Source organism: Magnolia sinica, chromosome 13 (genome assembly GCF_029962835.1).
Source record: "Magnolia sinica isolate HGM2019 chromosome 13, MsV1, whole genome shotgun sequence".
Classification (NCBI taxonomy): domain Eukaryota; kingdom Viridiplantae; phylum Streptophyta; class Magnoliopsida; order Magnoliales; family Magnoliaceae; genus Magnolia; species Magnolia sinica.
The window spans coordinates 26,445,045-26,465,093 of NC_080585.1; the positions used below are offsets into that span (position 1 = coordinate 26,445,045).

The 20,049-nt window shown below is 38.4% G+C and overlaps 1 protein-coding gene across 1 annotated transcript; it reads left to right on the top strand.

Annotated features, from left to right (window-relative positions):
• Nucleotides 1–6,070: 6,070 nt before the first annotated feature.
• On the top strand, nt 6,071–11,742 carry LOC131223334 (extracellular ribonuclease LE-like). The gene is made up of 4 exons (XM_058218708.1): nt 6,071–6,229; nt 7,976–8,131; nt 8,829–9,021; nt 10,869–11,742. Exons 1-4 carry the CDS (start codon nt 6,131–6,133, stop codon nt 11,153–11,155), a joined length of 735 nt encoding a protein of 244 aa, XP_058074691.1. The 5' UTR covers nt 6,071–6,130; the 3' UTR covers nt 11,156–11,742.
• The last annotated feature ends 8,307 nt before the right edge of the window (nt 11,743–20,049 follow it).

The following is a 20,049-nucleotide window of genomic DNA, read 5'->3' on the forward strand; positions in this document are numbered from 1 at the left end:
ATTTGAGAAGTGAGTTGAGGATTTTCCACCATTTATGGGTTTTAGATAGATAGATAGAGAGAGATAAGAAGAATAGGTTAGAGGTTAGAGATGAGAGTTTGAAAGGTTTGGAGGAGAGAGATGGAGAGGTGGGCATCTCAAATGTCCTCGTTGCAAATCCTAATGGGCCAGCTCGTCAAACATCTCATCCAAACTTAGGCCATTTGGAAACGGGCTAAAATTTTAAGCTTAAACCCAGCCCTCAGGCCTGAAACTGCAGCCCATGCCTGGTCGAAGGGGGCTAGGCCCGAAAGCCTAACAGGCTGACCCAGCCCATTGACACCCCTACTTGGGATTGAACGAGTAGGTGTGACCTCGGATTTAGCTAATTAGGTGCAACCCTGACTTTGGGGCCCACCTTGACGTACGTGTTGTATAACCACACCGTCCATCAGTTTTTTCCAGCTCATTTTAGGGCAATGGTCTAAACAATGAAGAGATACAAATCTCAAGTGGACCACACCACAGGAAACAATGGTCATTCAATGCCTACCATTAAAAACTTCGTAGACTCCACCGTAATGTATATTTCCCATCCAACGTGTTGATAATGTAAAACAGAACTGGATGAAGGGAAAACACTAATCGCAGCTTTATCTAAAACTTTTATAGCCCCAATGGTGGGAATTTAATCCAGCATACGACTCAAGAGCTGATGTGAGAGGTGCAGTGTTCATGCGTCCAATTGGCCTATTGGTTAGTAATAAGATGCATAAACATTTTTGGACGCGTGAATGGCTAAGGGTTGTGTGTCGAGAGCCGCGTTAATAGGTACAGGGTTTCCAACACCCTTTAGCCCTCACTTTTATTTATTTATTATTATTTTTTTTTTTTCATTTATACCTACACATACACCCACACACTTTTACCGTAGTAGGATTTCACCACTTATGAGTACTGGAACTCTTGACCTGTGTTGAAACTCTTACGAGTCTGCCATTGGGGCAAAAATAAGGACCTAGGCTCCCACTTTTCCCACCGAGTTTTGTGTATTTGTACTTTTGATGTGCAATCAAAAGTGCTACTCGAGGGGGTTTGAGTGAGGGAGGAATGTCAATAGCCGGGTCTAGCCTTGGAAAATCAGCCAAACCCCAGGCTCGACCATTGACATCACTAGTCTGGGGCAGGCTTATATAGGCTCAACAAGAGCCCAACCTGACATCAAACTTGGTCAACCAGTGACTTTGACCCAGTCCTAGCCCCCAACTCAAGCCCAACCTGATGAACCTTATCCCTTATAACCTTAACCCATTTTTGATTGGGTTGGCTTTGTCAGGTTGGCTTCCCATAGAAATGATGATTAAAAAGAAAATAGGTGAATGTTGGGAAAAAAACGCATGATAGATTCTTCTTGATGCTCTAGTTGGAACAGTTGTTTCCTATTCGCTAATTGTATTGCATTGCTCTTTTAAAGAGTAATGTAAAATAAGTTTCTTAAGGGTTGTTTGGATGGTAAGTTAATTATGTTACTTATATGTATCAAGTAGCTTATCTTGGTTTCTACTTATTAAGCTAAAATCATTAATTAACTTTTAAGTAAAAAAGTTAATTATAATTGTTCATAAACTAAACTTATCTCAAATATGTTACTTATCCACTGTTGTAAGTAGAAAAAGTAGTTTATTTGGTGGTATCCAAACATGCCCTTAAAAAAAGTAAAATCCAATCCGTCTATAAGGTGAGCTCCTTCATGGTTGTCCTGTATCCCAAAACCTAGGCTGATCCAAACAATGATGGTTCACACCATAGAAAATAATTGGAATGGGGACACGGGTCATTAAAACCCTTCAGATGTATATGGGGTCCGATGTACTCAGCATAGGCCATCCAATCCATTCATCATAAGATGCATCCTATCAGAATCAATCGATATTCCAAAAATCAGTCTATTAATCCAAGAGTAACGTGGGTTACACCACATGAATTTTGAAAAAATTAGGAATCATTTTACATAGTGTTGCTCACATGAGTTTTACATAGACCAGATTGTTGGGCTCCAGCCAGAAAATGAGGGAGCTGACATGATGGATGGAGTGGATGTCTTGAGTACATCATGGTGGGGCCCACACACAATGTTGTAGAATTGGCCTCAATTATGGGAAGTTACCTGATATTCCTGGTGTGCATGACTCTTGATACGCAGGCATTTAGAAATTGTACACGTAGTATACATTTACACACATTGAACTGATCAAACTGTTGGAAACACTGTGGCTGAGTCACAGTCCAATAATCAGTTCGTTCAAGCATTCCTAACCTCTGATTTGTGGACACTTGCTCACAGAATATAAGACTCTAGCTTATAGATATTTTTATTTTTAACTGTCCAATAAATGTCCATCATTTGGATAATTAACTAAAAAAGAACTATAATATTTGTTTAGGTGATACACCTAGATAAGGGCACTATTTGAACCAATTAATTTAAATTGTTTACATCCCAAGCATCCAATTTCCACCTAATTTTTAAGTGCCTGCATATCATCACATGCTCAGGAGTGTATTCATGGTGTTGATGCCCACATTTATTCAGTTCAAGAGATGGATTTGCTACAACCCTCTTACAAATCGACCTAGTTATAAACAGCGTATAAACAATGCATTAAAGACAGTGACTTTATAATATGCCTTGAGCTTATCTTCAAGAGCCTTTTATTACTTCGGGGTATTTTTTTTTTTCAAAAAGTTGACTGAAAGAAGGTTAAAAGTCTCTCTTACTCACAGGTTTTGATTTTCCTATCTTATTAAAATCTTACCTGTAGAGGCTTTGATAAGATTAGACTTTAAAGTGTTAGAGCTAAGTTCTCCCAAAACGTCGAGATTAAAAGAAGACTTTTGGCACGTTAGATGACTGAAATGCCTCGTTTAAGGAAGCCTGTTTGGTCTAAAGTAATTACATGTATTTTCATGTAATTTCTCTCAAATCAGCATTAAATGCATTCAACAAACAAACATCACATGCAATGGCTCAGATTTCATGATAAGTCGAAGCCAAAGCTTGGTGGGCCCCACCATAATGTGTGTTATATCTACTCAATCCATTCGTTAGTACAAATCATTTTAGGGCATGGGCCAAAAAATGAGTTAGATTCAAAGATCAAGTGGACCATAATACATAAAATAGTGGAGATTGAACGCTAATCATTTAAATTATTGATCTTCCCATAGCGTGGTCCACCCGAGCTTTGGATCTGTCTCACTTTTAGAGGCATACGACTAGAATGATCTAGCCAAATGAATAGATGGCACATATAAAACATATATATCATAGTCGGACTCATACAGTCCATCTAATTTTTCAAACCTAAAAGTTATTGCTATCAATGTCATACAACATCCCTTTCATCACTACAATTATCATGAAATACATCCAATCAAACAGGCCCCGGCCAAATTCATGCCAAGGCTCACCAAATGAATGGATAAATCCCACGCTGATCGCGTTAGTGCATGCAGGGGTCGATGTGGCGGCAGAGATGATTACACGTGGTGCAGATGACTAAAACAAGATCTTTGAGGACTAAAAATCTTTTTTCTACATTTTCCAAGTAATTATGAAGACAATGACAATATCTTTCTTGGCAATTTCTGGCCTTGATAATATCTTAAGAGATTTTTAAAATTTGAGGCTCTTCTGGAGATATTATAATGAAAATTTTGAGGCTATTTTGTTATATTTAAGCATATAATTATAAAATTAGCTAAAATTACAATTTTTGAAGTTAACATGGGGATATTTCTACAATAAAATACAAAATTACATACATTTATAAAATATCCTGGTAACATCATTCAGTTGATTTCTTAGGATAGTATATGGTGATCATTTTCAAAATGAGATGATTATTTGCAGCACCAGCAGCCACAAAAATGAAAATGCACAAAAGTTGAAAAGACCTTCGACGGGATATTTGATGGGTCTGGACAGAGTACACTGTTTTGTAGAAAAAAAAAAAACCATTTTCTATGATGATGACATTTTGGTCCCAAACAAGATACTTCCATTATTGCTGGTAGGATTCCCTTAAATGTCTTGAATACAACGATCACAGCCAGTGGCACCTAATTGGATTGGTCTTGAAAATAAATGGTGTGTTATAACCGATTTTAAAGACAATGGTCCGATTTGATTCTACCAATCTCAAACATCAACAATGTAATAGGATAAATCTCGAAGAGCAAAATTGGACTGATATCGAAGATCAATGGTCTAGTCTAATCAGACCATTCTCAAAGTTTAATAGTTAAATTGTATAAACATTGAAGATGAATGGTTTGATTAAACTGATATCGAACATGAGGATTTGATTGGACTAATCTTGAGAATCAATATGGTAAGATTAGACGTATTTTAAAGACAAATAATCGAATTCGACCGATCTCAATGATCAACAATCAATAAGATTGGTCAAATCTCAAAGGTTTTTTGGGCCGATCTTGAAGATCACTAATCAAATTGGTTAGATTTTGTGAAAGTCCAACACTAAGAGAGGAACACATGAGGAAGAAGCAGAGATACACATGTGAGAGAGAGAGAGAGAGGCAATGATATCTTGGAAAATACCCTAAGATATCATTGCTCTTTTTTATATTAATAAAGGATGCATAAATTACAATAATAATTAGGCCTAAGCTGACTCTTTAATACTCCCCCCTCAACCTAGAACATAAATGTCTTATCATGTCCAAGTTACCACTAAGAGATGAAAGCCGTGTATAAAGTAAAGACTTGATAAAAATATCTTTAAACTATGCTTTAAATGTATATGTTTGTGACAATCTACTTTTCTCCCTGTTGAAATGATAAGCAACTTTTATATGTTTTGTTCTCGCGTGAAAAACTGAATTGTTAGCAATAATGTGTTGCAGCTTGGTTACCACTGTAGAGTGTTATTACTCTATTAAACATAAGACTCAACCTGAAATTAGCCGTCTTGGAGCTCTTTTCTGTTAGCGTAGGATATTATAACTGCTTTGCATTCCCATGTTGTACCTTTTATTGATGTCTAAACCTACTCACTACTCTAATTGTAAGTAAGATATAGAGTTGATTAACAGTAAAAATATATAAATGAGCTTCCCTATGAGTATTTTGCATGTATCTTTCATATCCTCATATACTTCCCCTTGATTAATATTGGACAATTTATTATCCGATACCATTAGTGTTACATGGCTTGCACCCTAGAATCCCGGTATCTTTCAACACGTGTAATGCATACTTGTTTTTGGACAAGCTGACCATCAAGCTACCTCATTCCTATGAAGTGAGCTGCATGGGGAGAGAAATGCCTGCCGTTGAAACTTCCTTGGGTCTACCAAGATGTCTGTATGCCTTTCATACTGTTCATGAGGTCATTCTTACTTGATTGAACTGGAAATACAAAAATATTAGCTGATCCAAAACTTCTGTGGCCTCATGAATGTTTCAACGGTAGATGTTGAATCCTCACTGTTTCCTATTGTGCAGCCCAATTGAGCTTTGGATCTGCCTCATTTTTGGGCCCACATTTTTACATGATCTGTCAAAACAGATGAATGGAGTGGATTTCCAACAAGCATCACTGTGGGCCCCAATAGCTTCTCATCAGGAAGTTCCTAGGAAACTCTTTGGCTGGCAATCCGCGTCAATCTCTTTATCAACATCTTGAAAAAAAATAAAAAAATGATACCCTTCAAAGAACACATCTTGATTTCTCCCTCTATTGTGGCCCATCTGAGTTTTGGATCCACCTGATTTTTGGCTGCAAACGAGAACTTGAGGAAACACACATGATAGATGTACCGGATGTCATTGAAACATGGTGGGCCATAAAACATTTTCTAAGGGCATCTCCAGTCTGCTTCTGGATCATCTAATCAACCGTCCAGAGATCACCAAATCGTGGGTCTCAATCATAGGTACAAATGGGGCCCACTAGATTACTTTTCATATCACGTGCTTCTTGTAGTGTTACAGATCAAAGCACGGGCTTTGCGAAAAAAGAAGGGGAGAGAGGGGCTCTGTCTATAAATACACGAAGAAGAGGACACCTTTATACCAACCAGCCCCAGTCATTTGAACTGCTAGAATCTTTCTCCAGATACAAGTATGGCTGACCGAATTGCTATTCCTATCCTTTTCTATGTGCTGCTTCTCTCTGGGGCTCATGCTTTTGGACCCTTTGATTATTATCGTTTTGTCCTTGAGGTATCTATCCTCTCTCTCTCTCTCTCTCTCTCTCTCTCTCTCTCTCTCTCTCTCCAATCGTTCTTGGGGATGTTTTAACATGATTGTACAAATGATAGTAAACCTTGATGGGCACGTTGATAAAATGGGCCACATGGGATCGGAGTGGTCCATTTGCGGGTCCTATTGTGGACTGGTACAAACATTGTATTAAGTAGATGATCCTAACCATCCCATTAATGAAAACTAAAAGACTATTGATTTGAATGCTAATACTGTAGAACTAGTGCATGTTTAGTAGACCAGCTAAGTTAAATGAATCACTCTCTTGATTGCAATGAAACATCCTCACACTTAAATACAATTGTAGATTTACAACCATCGGAAGTGACACAGGGGAGGACGTGAGGTCGAGCACCGTCTTCCTCAAGAGGATAACTATTCCGAATCCACGGAACTTCTTTGGACTCCTCGCAGAGACTTCTTGAATTCACGAGGAAAGAAAGCAAAAAATAGAAATAAATTCTAATAAATTCAAAATTGATTAATTAATGAGTAAAGATGAGTTCAAAACCCTTTAGATAGGGGTACCAAGCAATGGGAAAGAAATCAGAATCAAACTACAACTCAAACTCCTAGAATCCGCGACTTACTATAAATAGTAAACTTACTATTTATAGACGGTCGTGATGTCTACTAGTGCGCAAGGTTTTCGGCCAAAAATAGTAAGTGTCCTATTTGTCTTTACCAAACCGTTCTCCTAATTATTCTAAGCTCTTTTCATGTTGGGCGCAACTCTTAAAGCCTGACGGATGAAGAGTTATAATCAAACTAAAACTTACTATTTATAATAAAAATGAAATTAAAATAGCGAAATGACCGTCGATTAAGGGGTTTATCGCAATTCCGGGCTGCGCAACCTGGTGTAGTAGGGTTGGTTGGCTAATGTAGCTCGTTCTACCCCAAAATCATATATTTTACGTCAGATAACTCATTCTGGATTGCGAGATACGCCCGATTTAAGGTCCGATGGTCTGGATCACTTCTGTCGTCGACCGGGCCTTTTCTGATCCATCTTGGCCATGAAACTGTTCGCAACCCGCTCCACATCAGGAAGTCAGAAATGAACGGTGCTAATACTGTGGAACTAGATAAAATATATTTAATTACATTTACTTCTTTTGTATTAGATCCATCCTTATGGGTATATGTTATATGAGTTTTGCTGGAACCATACATGTAGTCTTTATGTTTCAAGTGTTTTCATATATCAAGTCATGCATGAGATCTACAGTAAAAATAAATAAACATTTCATTCGTTTGTGCTAAACTCGGTGCAACGTCCAACATCTTCCTAGATGCAAACCGTGTCCATATATTCATTAATTGTGGGTCCCAGTTCACATGATTATAAGCTGGCAAATACTAATAAGAGATCGAAGATGCGTCCCACTCCAAAGAGATGCTAAATCATCAAATAGAGTGAAATTACATCATAAATGAATTCATGCACATCTAATGATATTTTGATATTTAATTGGATTCCAAAATGGTACATTTTTTCAAATAGAGTTTAAAATTGTTTCAAATGATGGATGGATTTACCAAACCAAGTTCAAATTTAGTAGAGAACAAAACTAAATTGATATTTTCTATTCCCATCTTTCCTTTTTCCACAAGCTCCAAATCAATCCTTGCATCCAAACAGCCCATTGGTTGACTAACGTTGCAATCTAATGGTTTTGTGACTTTGGTACTCTATTTCAGTGGCCAGGATCCATTTGCAAGGCTGTCTCTGGGACCGGATGCTGCAGGCCTACTACAGGGAATCCAGAAGCTGACTTCCATGTTAAGGGCTTGTACATGTACCATGGTTCCCAGCCCATCACAAAGTGCAACAATTCCAACTTCGACGTTAATCTGGTTATCTCTCTCACACATAAACTAAAAGTAGAATAACATTTTCAAGATAAACTTTCATACTCTGGCAGAGTGTGATGGATGATACACAGGCACTTGTAAATTACTAAAATTACACTTATTTGATTAGCTGACTATCCGACTGGCGAACATTAATTTGAAGGCTAAAAATGTAAAATTTTCAACTTCCAAGTGTCTAGAAATTAGAGTTGGGGATTGTCCACCCAATCCAATGAGTTCCAAAATTTTATTTTGGGTTAAGGTTGCCTTGTATACAGTTTTTGAGTGCCTTGAGTATCAACCGTCATGTTAGGACCGAGTATCAAATAACTCTACCCTCTTGAAAAAAATCTTTTATAATTAGCGAGAGGGTGCCTATATGGACAGTGTGTGGGATATCTGAGCCGTACACAATGTTTCCAATACTGTTAATATGATCATAGTCAAAACTAGCTTTTGGCCCACAAATCATGTTGGATGCCCTTATATGACAGGAATGGATGCATGGTTGAAAAACACAAATATTAGAAAGATCTTGCTAGAGTCAGGGTGCACCAGAAAGCGTGTAGCACTCCAGATGGGTGTACCAGCCCGATTTCCATCTATGTACGGTCAGATGCTCCACACACTTGGCAGGTTCATACGTTTGATGCGTGTAAAGATGGGCCATTTTGAATAGTTAAGTAAAACCACGTGACAGCTATCAAGCATCATTGGGGAATTAAAGAAGTATTGGCCCACCATCAAGTGCCCCAGCAGCAACGGGCATGCCACGTGGAAAGATGCATGGGAATTGCATGGAGTGTGTACAGGCCTAGGCCAAAAGGATTACTTTGAAAAGACGTTGAAGCTCCGCTCCAAGATCAACCTACTCTCGCTGCTTAAAAGGAATGGTATGCTCTTCACATGATTGCACACGTACACACACGTGCAGTACACATGCTCGACTTTTGGGGCATCCCATCCATTCTGTGGTCAGCTAAATCAATGGTTAGATCGATCATTAAAGCATGGCCACCATGTTATTTCTATATATGCAGAATTGATAAATCGTTTGTGCATCGATAATTGAATATACTCAAATTTTAAAGATATATTTGATTGGAAAGACAGTCTAGTTGTTGTGTTAACATCGAGAAGGAATTTTGGTCTTCTATACCTTATACTCTTAGGAGAATTTTCAATGAAACCTAGGATTTTCTCTCATATGTATGGGTGAGGGGATCAAGACATGTATTTATATGAAAGAAGACAAAAAAAATTTACACATCACACTTCTCTCCTTAAAGATTTCCACACTATAGGTTTTCATATTCGACTTAATAATCATATATAGGAATTACGATTAAAGTATCCCATCCTAAACTTATTTGCAATGATCGCAATTGTAGTGAAGCTTACTAAATCACTCAATCTAAATAATTCAACCGTTAAATTTAAACCGATGATGTGTGGCCCACCTAATGGAGTCTTACACACCATACATGGACATGTAAGGCCAACTATTCCATTTCTGTGCATGCACATGGATTCCACAAACCATCGCCATCACATCGACACAAGGGTTGGTGAGTTGGCCCCACAGAGGATTGGAAGTCGTTTTCCATTGCAGGCGATTGATGAAATCATTTGACTTTGGATGATCCACAGATAATCCTTAGCGCGTCCCACTCAATGAATAGTGTAGACGATGGACCCTGTACAACGTAAATCTTGTATCGCCTGATTTTCATGACAGGTGATATTACTACTTAACTGATCTTTTTCCTTAGTAGGGCCTGTTTGTAACTGGAAGAAGTATTTGGATGGAAACTATTTTTAAAGAAAATGATGCTTCTCTCTGGCTTATTTTACTTTTTGATGAAAAGTTTAAAAATTGTATTTTAACAAAGCCACCCGGACTTTTTTACTCACCGTCCCATCCTAATATTTTACTTTTCAAGAAAACTTTTCACCTCATTTTCTTCCTCTTTTCTCGCCATCTCTTCTCTCTCTCTCTCTCTCTCTCTCTCTCTCTCTTTAAAAATTTAATTAATATGGACCATCTTTTTTCCTAGGCATTGATTAAAATGGTTAGGATCAACCCATCAAAGTAATTTTTGATAGTCATGAACTATCAAAGGCTGAATGCAGATTATGGGTAGACGATACCGATGATTGAATATTTTCTTGTATAATGACTAGAAGATCCATTCTTCCATTAATTGATTTATGATTAGGACTACCTGATCAAAGTTATTTTTGAGAGGGATGGGCAATCAAAGGTCGATGGGCCACAAACTGGGTGGTTCTGATAAATGATCAAACCATTTACAGTACAATCAACATAGACAATCCAATCTCCAAGCCAATGGATAAGGGATGGTTCAAACCATCCAATATTCAAGCGATTTTTGACAATGATGGGCTATCAAAGTTAGGCCACGTACGCATGATGCATGGTCTAGATTGGTGATCGTACGTTTTTAATATAATTAATGTAAACATCCATTCTTCTGTCAATTTAGCATATGGTTAGGACCATTTGGAAAAAGTAGTTTTCAACACAGATGGGCCATCAATGGTAGGCCCCTCAAATTGGATGGTGCTAATCAATATCACACCACTTATAATATAGTAAAAAACTCTCCATTCTCCAAACCATTAATGGGATGGTTAGGATAATTATCATTGATCATCATCCTCAAAAAAAAAAAAAAAAAAAGAGTTCTGATTTTATTTTCAATATGTGTTTATACAGGAATCGTCCAATCCATCATCGACAGCTATGATTTCGATCTCGTCAAGAACACCATCCGTGATGGCATCGGAGCATCAGTGGCGATCAAATGCACCATGAACGAGTGGGGTGAATTTCAGATGACTGAGATCCACATGTGTGTGGCTAGGGATGGCACTACAATTATTCAATGCCCCACCTTGCCAAAATTCAAATGTGGCTCACTTCTTGCCTTCCCAACCTTCACCTTCGACATGCTCAAAGATACTTCACTGCCCACTAACCCCATCAAAATGTCTATCTTTTAGTGATCTCAGATACATGATATTCTACTAGAGGATTTTCTCAGTATGCTTGGATTTTCATTTTGTACAAGTATGGCCCTCTATTCAATGATCCAGATCATTGGTCTATTCTCTCCCAACTTATATGGACCACTCCCTAAAAATCTCCTCCTTGGGGCTAAACCGTCAACAAATCTTGTGGCCTTATGCAGTATATGTGATTGGTTACTCTATCTTACTTACGAGGAATGAAGATTAGGGTTATGAAATTAAAGAGATTTTCATGCATGTTTCATCCACATTGGGGTCCATTGGATTAACGGTCTGGATCATGAAAAGGTGGGCCTATTTTTACAAAGTTAATAACCTAAGTATAGTGTCAATGTCCTCTGGTCGGTGATCATGTATTTCCTTGCTGAAGTTGTACGTAGGCTAGTGTAGTGAGGTGGGTGTATGTATGCTTCTTGGTCCGGAAGAATGGCCAAGTACCCCATATGTATAAGTTTGGTCCCAGTACTTACTAATGAAACAATAATGCCCCCTCCCTTTTTAGTTTTGTAAAAATGAGCCCCCCAATATAATTATCCTTTAGTTAAGCGGTTTTTATTAAATATTTGCACTTGCTGAACGTTAAAAGTGAAAAAAAGCGTTCACATTCAACTAACATGCCGGCTAGGTTAGGGCCGGACCGACCTCTCCCCTAGCCCGATTGGCATGTTTTTAACATAAGCCTCAGTCTGGACCAGGCCCTTGTTGAGCCAAAATAAACCAGACCGAGGCTGGCTTGAAATGTTTATGCTGGGCCTGAGCCGAAGGGTAGGTTCGGCTCGGTTGGATGAGAGAGGAATACACGGTCCAAAACCAGCTAGAATGAGAAATGGGTTTGAATTTTAAGCCAGGCCTAGCTTTCAGGCCTGATATTCCAGAACAAGCCTAGCCCAAGGTAGGCTAAGTCCAAAAGCCAGGCCAGAACACTGACAGCCCTATTCAGTAAATGGCTCACGCACCCACGAGCCTGGGCCAGGCCCTTTGGCTAAATTTAGGAGCATAGGCCTTGGACCTATCCGGCTGGCCAACCCATTGCTACTCTCAGCAAAGGTAGGACTGTGCAACTTAGCGTATGTCTTGGGCTCATCCCATCTATCCTGGGCCCGAATCCGCTACAACAGTTCTTTCCCAAGCTTTTTGAGGCACACCATGTTGTCCACGTAAAATTCACTCCAACCATCAGGTGAGGACTGTTTGGCACCATAAAGTGGGGTTTCAAATCCCCTCTTTCAGGAGTGTTTCAAATCCACGGTAAAAGCTTGGATTACATCTAAAATCCTTTCAAGAGTTGCATGTGGAACATGTTTGTCACTAGGTTATAAATCTATTGGACACATGACCCACTTATGATATCCCAAAATAATCATATTATTAACTGCATCACTAAAATTACTTTCATACAATGATATGTACCATCCAAACATTGTCCATGTAAATCAATGGTTAAAAATCATTGGTTTGTCAATGTGATTGTGTGCTTGTGGCCCATCTAAGACTTGGAATTTCATCATTTTCGGGCAAAGTATATATTTCAATGAGCTTATTACAACCACTGTATCAAATATTACATACTTATGCTAATTAGACATTAAAGTTGATTTAGTAATTAAATTCAAACCCCTATAAATATACTATGCATAACTATTTTTAGATTATAAGGGACTATGAATCTAAGGTGCCAAACATAACTAGAGGATTTCAAATCCAAGGGTTACGAATCCAAAGGGTTCCAAATTTAGGCTCCAAAATAGGCCCTAATGGCAATCATAAATTGCAATAAATACCTGTATAGGTCTCTAGAATTTAGTACGAACTACATGGACAATAAAGTATGATTGACCGGTGTAATTTTTGCTAAATGGGGAGAATTGCCCTGTAATACTCTTATAAAAATTGCGCTTCTATACGTAGATGACTACTAATCCCCGTGTACATCCAAAATTGAACCCACACTTTTCAGAGAACGACACTTAGATTTTTGCATATCTACAAATACTTAAACCCACATATACCTTATATCAATATTCTCGAGGCCCTATATAACTTTGAATTTACTATTAATCATCAAATCAACAGTTGAAATAGCTACTCACCACCAGATTAAGATATCCAATAGCCCATTTCACATTCGAACGCAGGATCAAAAACTAGCTTTGATATTATCACATCCACTCATGTGCATGTTCATCCGTAAATCTATAAGTTTGTCTTATCTACTATTCACGTATAGCTTATCTAACCATAAAGATTTCTATTTAACGACCCACTCTCAGGTGCATACATATTTGCACTCCCAATCTTACATATCATAACCCACCTAATTAATCATCCATCCAAACCATAAGGATTACTTTTCAAGAACTTATTACATTATCTAACCATTAGATTTCAATATGGATCATTAAATCTTCATACAACTGACAATTTTAATTTGATCCATTTATATGGGATCCCCCTCGAATCTAAACCATTTATCATGATCCATCACAATCTAACTATTAATCTAAAATACTGACCACTCATCTACACGTGAATACCCATAGAAACCCCGAGGGCCGCTTGCATATAATTTAAGAGGCAATCTAGCCGTTCCTTTTAGTTTAAACATTTCTCAGCCATCCAATTAAGATCAATCTATTAGATCCATCTTTTCACTGATCCAAACCGTTCATTCTCTGGGCCACTTGAACAGGAGTCAATTGAGAGGATTCAATCACCACCAACGGCCTCAATGTGAAGTTCCCTGGTGATCTAGACCGCTCATTAGATAAGTAGGATAGGTTTTAACGGTCAATATCCTTCTCACTGTTTTTTAATCTTACGGCCCACCTAAGCTACAAATATGCGTCATATTTTTCCATGTCCTAACTTATCTTGACGTATCTAATGAAACGGAGTGAATTTCTCACCACTAACGATGGACCTCACCTAGCTTTCGGCAGGAAGTCCTACGGAAACCTTCTATAAGCAATATGTGGGCCATTGCTCTCCCGACTCTCCTCTCCCTTACAAAATCCTCTCATCCTCAATCAACGTCCAGCATATGTAGGGTCCACCATCGTGATCTGGACCGTCTATCAACAACCCATTCAAGTTTTCAATGGCATGCCTTCAATCCTCACTATGCTTATCATGCAGCCTACCTAAACCATGAATCTGCCTCATTTTAGAAATAGTGACCCATCATCATCTAGCAAATCCGATCGATAAAGTGTGATTGAGGCCTTGTAAATCTGAGAGTCCACAAGCTCAAAGGAGCCAGGGCCTACAATAAGAAGTTGAAAAAGAAGAGCTTTGTTGAGGGTGAAGTGGCATGGAAAATGAGGCTTCCGATCGGAGTGAAGGATGAGTATACAAGCAATGGTTGGCAACATGGGAATTTAAAAAAAAAGAAAAAAAGAAAAAAGTCTCACGCGAAAGAGCCTGCCTTATTGAAGACATGATTTACCGAGAAAGAAGAATCCTGATCAATGGCTTATATATGAAAAAGTACTACCCGACCCTATGGGAACCTATATAGAGTGAAGAAGTGGCCCTAACCAAGCATGCTTCTGTGAGGAATAGAACAATATTGACAAAAGAAGCAAAGATTGACCCCCGTGAGAATGGTCTATTGAATGTCCAGGCCCATCCAATAGTGATCTATCGTCCTTACTCATATAATAAAATGGCGGTCAAGCTTTCAAGCTTAGGTTGCCGCTCATTGTGAGCGTTAACAAATGTTTGCGTCCACATTAAACTACGTGACAGTCGGGTGCAAAACCAATGTTGTCGCATGTCACATGTTGAAGCGGCCACCAAAACCCAAACATCATGCGTCCCATCATATCTCCCGATATGACCCATTTTCAGAGCCCTGACGTGGGCCAATCAAAGTTCATCATGTGTCAACACCATGATACCACAACTGACATGAAACCTACTCTCATCCGAGAGTATTGCCGTTTGCACTTCTTTCAAAGATACACATTCTTTACAAATGCGAAGGTGAGAACCCTTATGCTCGCCTTTACCAAAGCAAATCAACGCATGCCACATAACTATATTTATCGTGCCCATTAATGAGGCAACTTGCCCAACAAAACTATAAGGGACCCACCAAGAGAATAGGTCTATAAAATACACGGCTATGATATTCTCGATGAGGTTGTCTCTCACAGTTATTCCAAAATGGGATATCTCCCTAGAGACGTTCAGAGAGGCTATAGAATTCAAGAAGATTTCGAAGATCTAAAGATTAGAACGATGTCCAAGTGAACCTAGCTCAAGTCAGGAGAAACGGACATTTCAGCCTGGTTGGGTCTGGAGCCTGCCCTGATAAGGAATGGAAGAACGCGAAGGGGGCCCGTAGAAGGATATGATCTTACTGATAACAGACTAGTATTAGACAGATCTGGGCCACTCATCAAGGAAATGAGAAGAGACAGAGAGATCTAGATCACCTAGATGCCATACTGGGTACTCCAATATGATGGCCATGGCTCCATTGGGATGAAAAGAATTGGAGATCTTAATATGGAAGATCTGTCTCATTTCCAATAATAGATCAATAGCAGGTGTCAAATCCCACTCATACAGTCAAGAATTGAGTGATCTAAATCCAAATACTCGGGTGAATGGTTATGATGGATTTAAGGGCCAGGTGCTCACTTGACCAATAAGGATCTTATAGGGGAGCATTTATATATAAGAGTGGAAATATGAGATCCAATGGCTTTAGACTTTTCGAAGACCTTCTTGGTTTGGAAGTTTCGGATCTGTTGAGGAGATTTTCTGTAACGCCCCGAAAATCAGCACCCGAGTACATAGACTCCAATGTTGAATTTTCGAGTGTTAACCAAATGAAAATGCATATGTGACCTTGTTCAGATTCACATTCATTTTACACACGAGCAATAACAGTAATGCAATTCAAAATTAGCGGATCTAAAGTGAGGTAGAAATAACAAAAATCAATAAATATAGGACTAAGAGTCAAAAATATAATTTCAATAGTGGTGATCGCCGAAAATGAGGATTATACAAGTCACAATGAGCATATAACAAAATTTACATATAAGCATGCTCGATCGGGAACTCTAACATATACATGCACAAAATAAGAATAAAAGTAAAGTCTTCTAACTTCTGCCGATGCTCCCAAGGCATCATGATGAAAGTGCAAGACAATCTAAACTTACCCACCGGATGTCTCGATAGAACCTGCATCAACAACAATTCTTGGTTGGTGTTTTAAAACACCCTTTTAGGTGAGAATGAGTAGCTAACCCAGTGATTCTATTAGTTCTAAGTTACACATATTATCGACTCAATAGTTGCAGTTAATGATAAACAAAACATTAAATATTTCCTAAATACTTTTGTTAAATGCACGAATGAAATTATAAAATGATGCATGGGCCTTATAATCCAACACTCATTCACAAGCGACTTCAACGCCAAATCACAACCTATCCTAGGGTATACATGATTAGCCGAGTGATTATTAATTCTAATTCATACAACCAATTGTTGAAGATAGGATACCAACATTATATCATGAGTCCTTATCTGGATCATGTAGCTCGTGGCGACACGTAGTGATTACTCACCAGTAGCCCTTGGTCCAAATTTAGGTCTCACCCGTTTATCTCACAAATCAACGATTTCAAAGTTACGACATGATACGCAAATGTATGAGGATCAACTTAGTATGGGTCGTCACCCAAACACTAAGTATGATAACTCAGTATTGAGGTGTTGACTTGTCACGTAAAAACAAATCACTACAAGAAAAGAGCTTGTCACCCAATTCCATTCACGCCCAGGTCATTCGAACGGTACTCTAGCATGGGACCATCGGCCGGGTAATTTAATGGGGGTCATTTAAACAATAATCTATCACCTCCATTAGTGCTCACCAATCACTATGGGGAGGCTCGTCACCCTAGTATTAACCGACAGCACGGACATGGTGTCTCCTACCACCATGCCCGACTCATGAATCTTAGTGGGAATGTATCACACTAACGGTTATGAATGGATTCATCCACTGGGAACGAGGTATCCTAGATTCTATTTAGTCATTTCATAAATTTTGAACATACATGATCAGTCAATTAGTGGACTAATTTGATTAACCTGGGAGAACCCTGGCACAACTGGCATTGGGTGCAAGCATCCCGTGTAGTCCAACTACTGTTGGTCGTTCATGTTCAACTCAGGTCAATCAAACAAGTCTAGGGTGACCACCCCAATTCGGACCACCCCTTTAGTTCCGGCGATTATCTAATTGACCCAACATTGTAGCAATCACAAGTATTGTTATGGACTAAGCACCACATCATATAATTTTAGCATAGGTTCTACTACACAACCACTTAGGCATTTTATTAAACATGTGAGTATCAATAGAAACAATGCACCTACTTAGGCATTTGATCAAACATGTAAGAATCAATGAAACAACATATCTACTTAGGTATTTTTATCAAACATGTGTGCATCAACAAAATAACACATTCAATCACCTAGATATTTTATCAAACATGTGACATCCATATCTAACCAATATCATATATTATAAAAAAATCAAAATGTTAACATATTAGCATTTACAAATTCATCTACAAGCATCTAATCATTAACTAAGACCCTCAATGGTCGATAAACGATAAACTAGAGATAATGGTCCGCACCTTATGATGATATGTCCGACTCACAATACTCGTAGGGTTAGGATGTTAATGAAAGATTATCGAGAACCCAAGTAAGTATGCAAACTTGTAATATTTGGAAGGAATTAGTTATAAGATCTAAACTTACAAATATGACTCAATACGTACTTTTGATTATCGTCGAACTGACACCGATGAAGGACAATGTTGTTATAGAGGGGATGAGATGGTGTAGGTGTACAAATACTCACACTTCCAAGCTCTCCCACTTTTTTTTCTTCTGTCTTTTCTCTCTTCAAATCTAAGCGATCAAAATTCATATGGGATTAAGAGGGTGGCAATGGGGGGCTATTTATAGTGCCGGAATATGCATAAATAGCCCCGGTGTCCCTTTTCTTAATAAAACTATACTGGAGAAGGTTGTTCTTGACTTACGGGGCCTTCCAGGGGCCCACTGACCTATCTATACTATGGAACAAGTGCCTTACTACAAGATCTATGTTTGGTTACAACTGGGCGACGATCAGACACTTCGATCAGCTATGGGGTCCTTACTTACGATTGACGGTCATTGGTGATCAATTAGGGTTGTGACTATATGAATATGAGTGAGGAAATATCTTTAACTCGCACACTGAGTTTGGTCGTGATCTAATGGTCAGAAAGACACTACTTCACAAAAGAGTGGAATGTTTATTTCACTTAAGTTTTAGGCTTTAACTTAAAGCATTCACGTATTTCAAACACTCAACCTCTGGTCCAAGTTAAACTGTTCTAAGCACTTTATTTATTCGACACCCGCGATGGATGTCACGCCCACTAAGACGAACGTTTTTCTATAGCTTCGGGTTTAGTGGCCCACTAATGAGCAGTCTAGAGCTTATTCGGATAATCAGAGCATTTTTGGAATAAATTGGGTATGTAGATTTCTTGTGCGCAATGAATAGGGTCTGAATTAGATAAGTTCATAACATGGCCTATTCGCAATTAGCGAAAAAAATGATTTGGTTATAATTACTCTAAACCATTGGTTTGTAGGTTAAATGAGTAACTAAGTTGTTTGGTTTGCTACTTAACATCTGACCCCTAGTTTTCTCAGCTTTAGGTAGGTCTTTATTTAGTTAAGGTTGTTTCAATTAGTCAGTGATAGATCGTCTTGATTTGGGCCATAAATGAACAAATCACGAAACTAGACTTGATGTTTAAGCGATCAGGGCGGATTTGTTGGCTTTCTATGTTTGATTAATCGAATGTGTGCACTTCGTTACTGGTACCACCCACATATAATCTCACTTCGAGTATCAATGGTTAGTAAGTGACAACGTATGCTAGTTATATATAAAAAAATAAAAATTTTTGGAAATTCAAAATAACGAAAATCCATGATGTCACATTTTCTTATCCGGAAAGCCCACGAAGTAAGAGCGAAAGAATCCAGGATCATCAAGGAAATCCCAATAAGGGTTTTACGCCTTGATAATCTATAAAACGAGCAATCAAAGAAGTGCTCAGGGCTATACGCCAAACACATCAACGTACATGGGATGTCTTGCACCCAATGCTGATTTGCCTAGGGTCCTCCATAGTCGATCGCATTAGTTTAATGAAGGGCTTGATTATTCTTATACTTAGTGATTGTATAACATTCGATAGAATTTGGAATACCACTATTACCATTGATTTAAGTATACTCATAACCATTAGTGAGTTATAATTTTACAAAGACTTATAAGTCAGGCATGATGGTATGAGACACTGTGTCTAATCTAGCGGTATATGCTAGGATGACGTGCCTGTAATATTGGTAAAAAAATGAGTGATAAGCCCATATTAGTACAAAATTGGGTGACAAGCCTCCCTGTAATGTCCTTTGAGCATTAATAAAGGCCATAAGCTTATCGTATTATTAATAGAATTGATGTCGTGACTTTGCTATATTTGTGTTTGGATGACGACCCTTACATTATTTGTGGCCATCATTGGGTGATAATCCTTAATTTGGATAAATTGACACTAGTGAAGAGCCGCTATGTGCCACAACAAAATACGTGATCTAATTAACGACTCGTAATATAATGAAGGTATCCTACATTTGCCAACCTACTGTTTAAACCGGAAATAATAACAACTTGGCTGATCACACATAATATCGGGAGAATATTATTCGGTTGTGCTGTGGGCCAACCATTGTGTATATCATTATGGAAATTATTG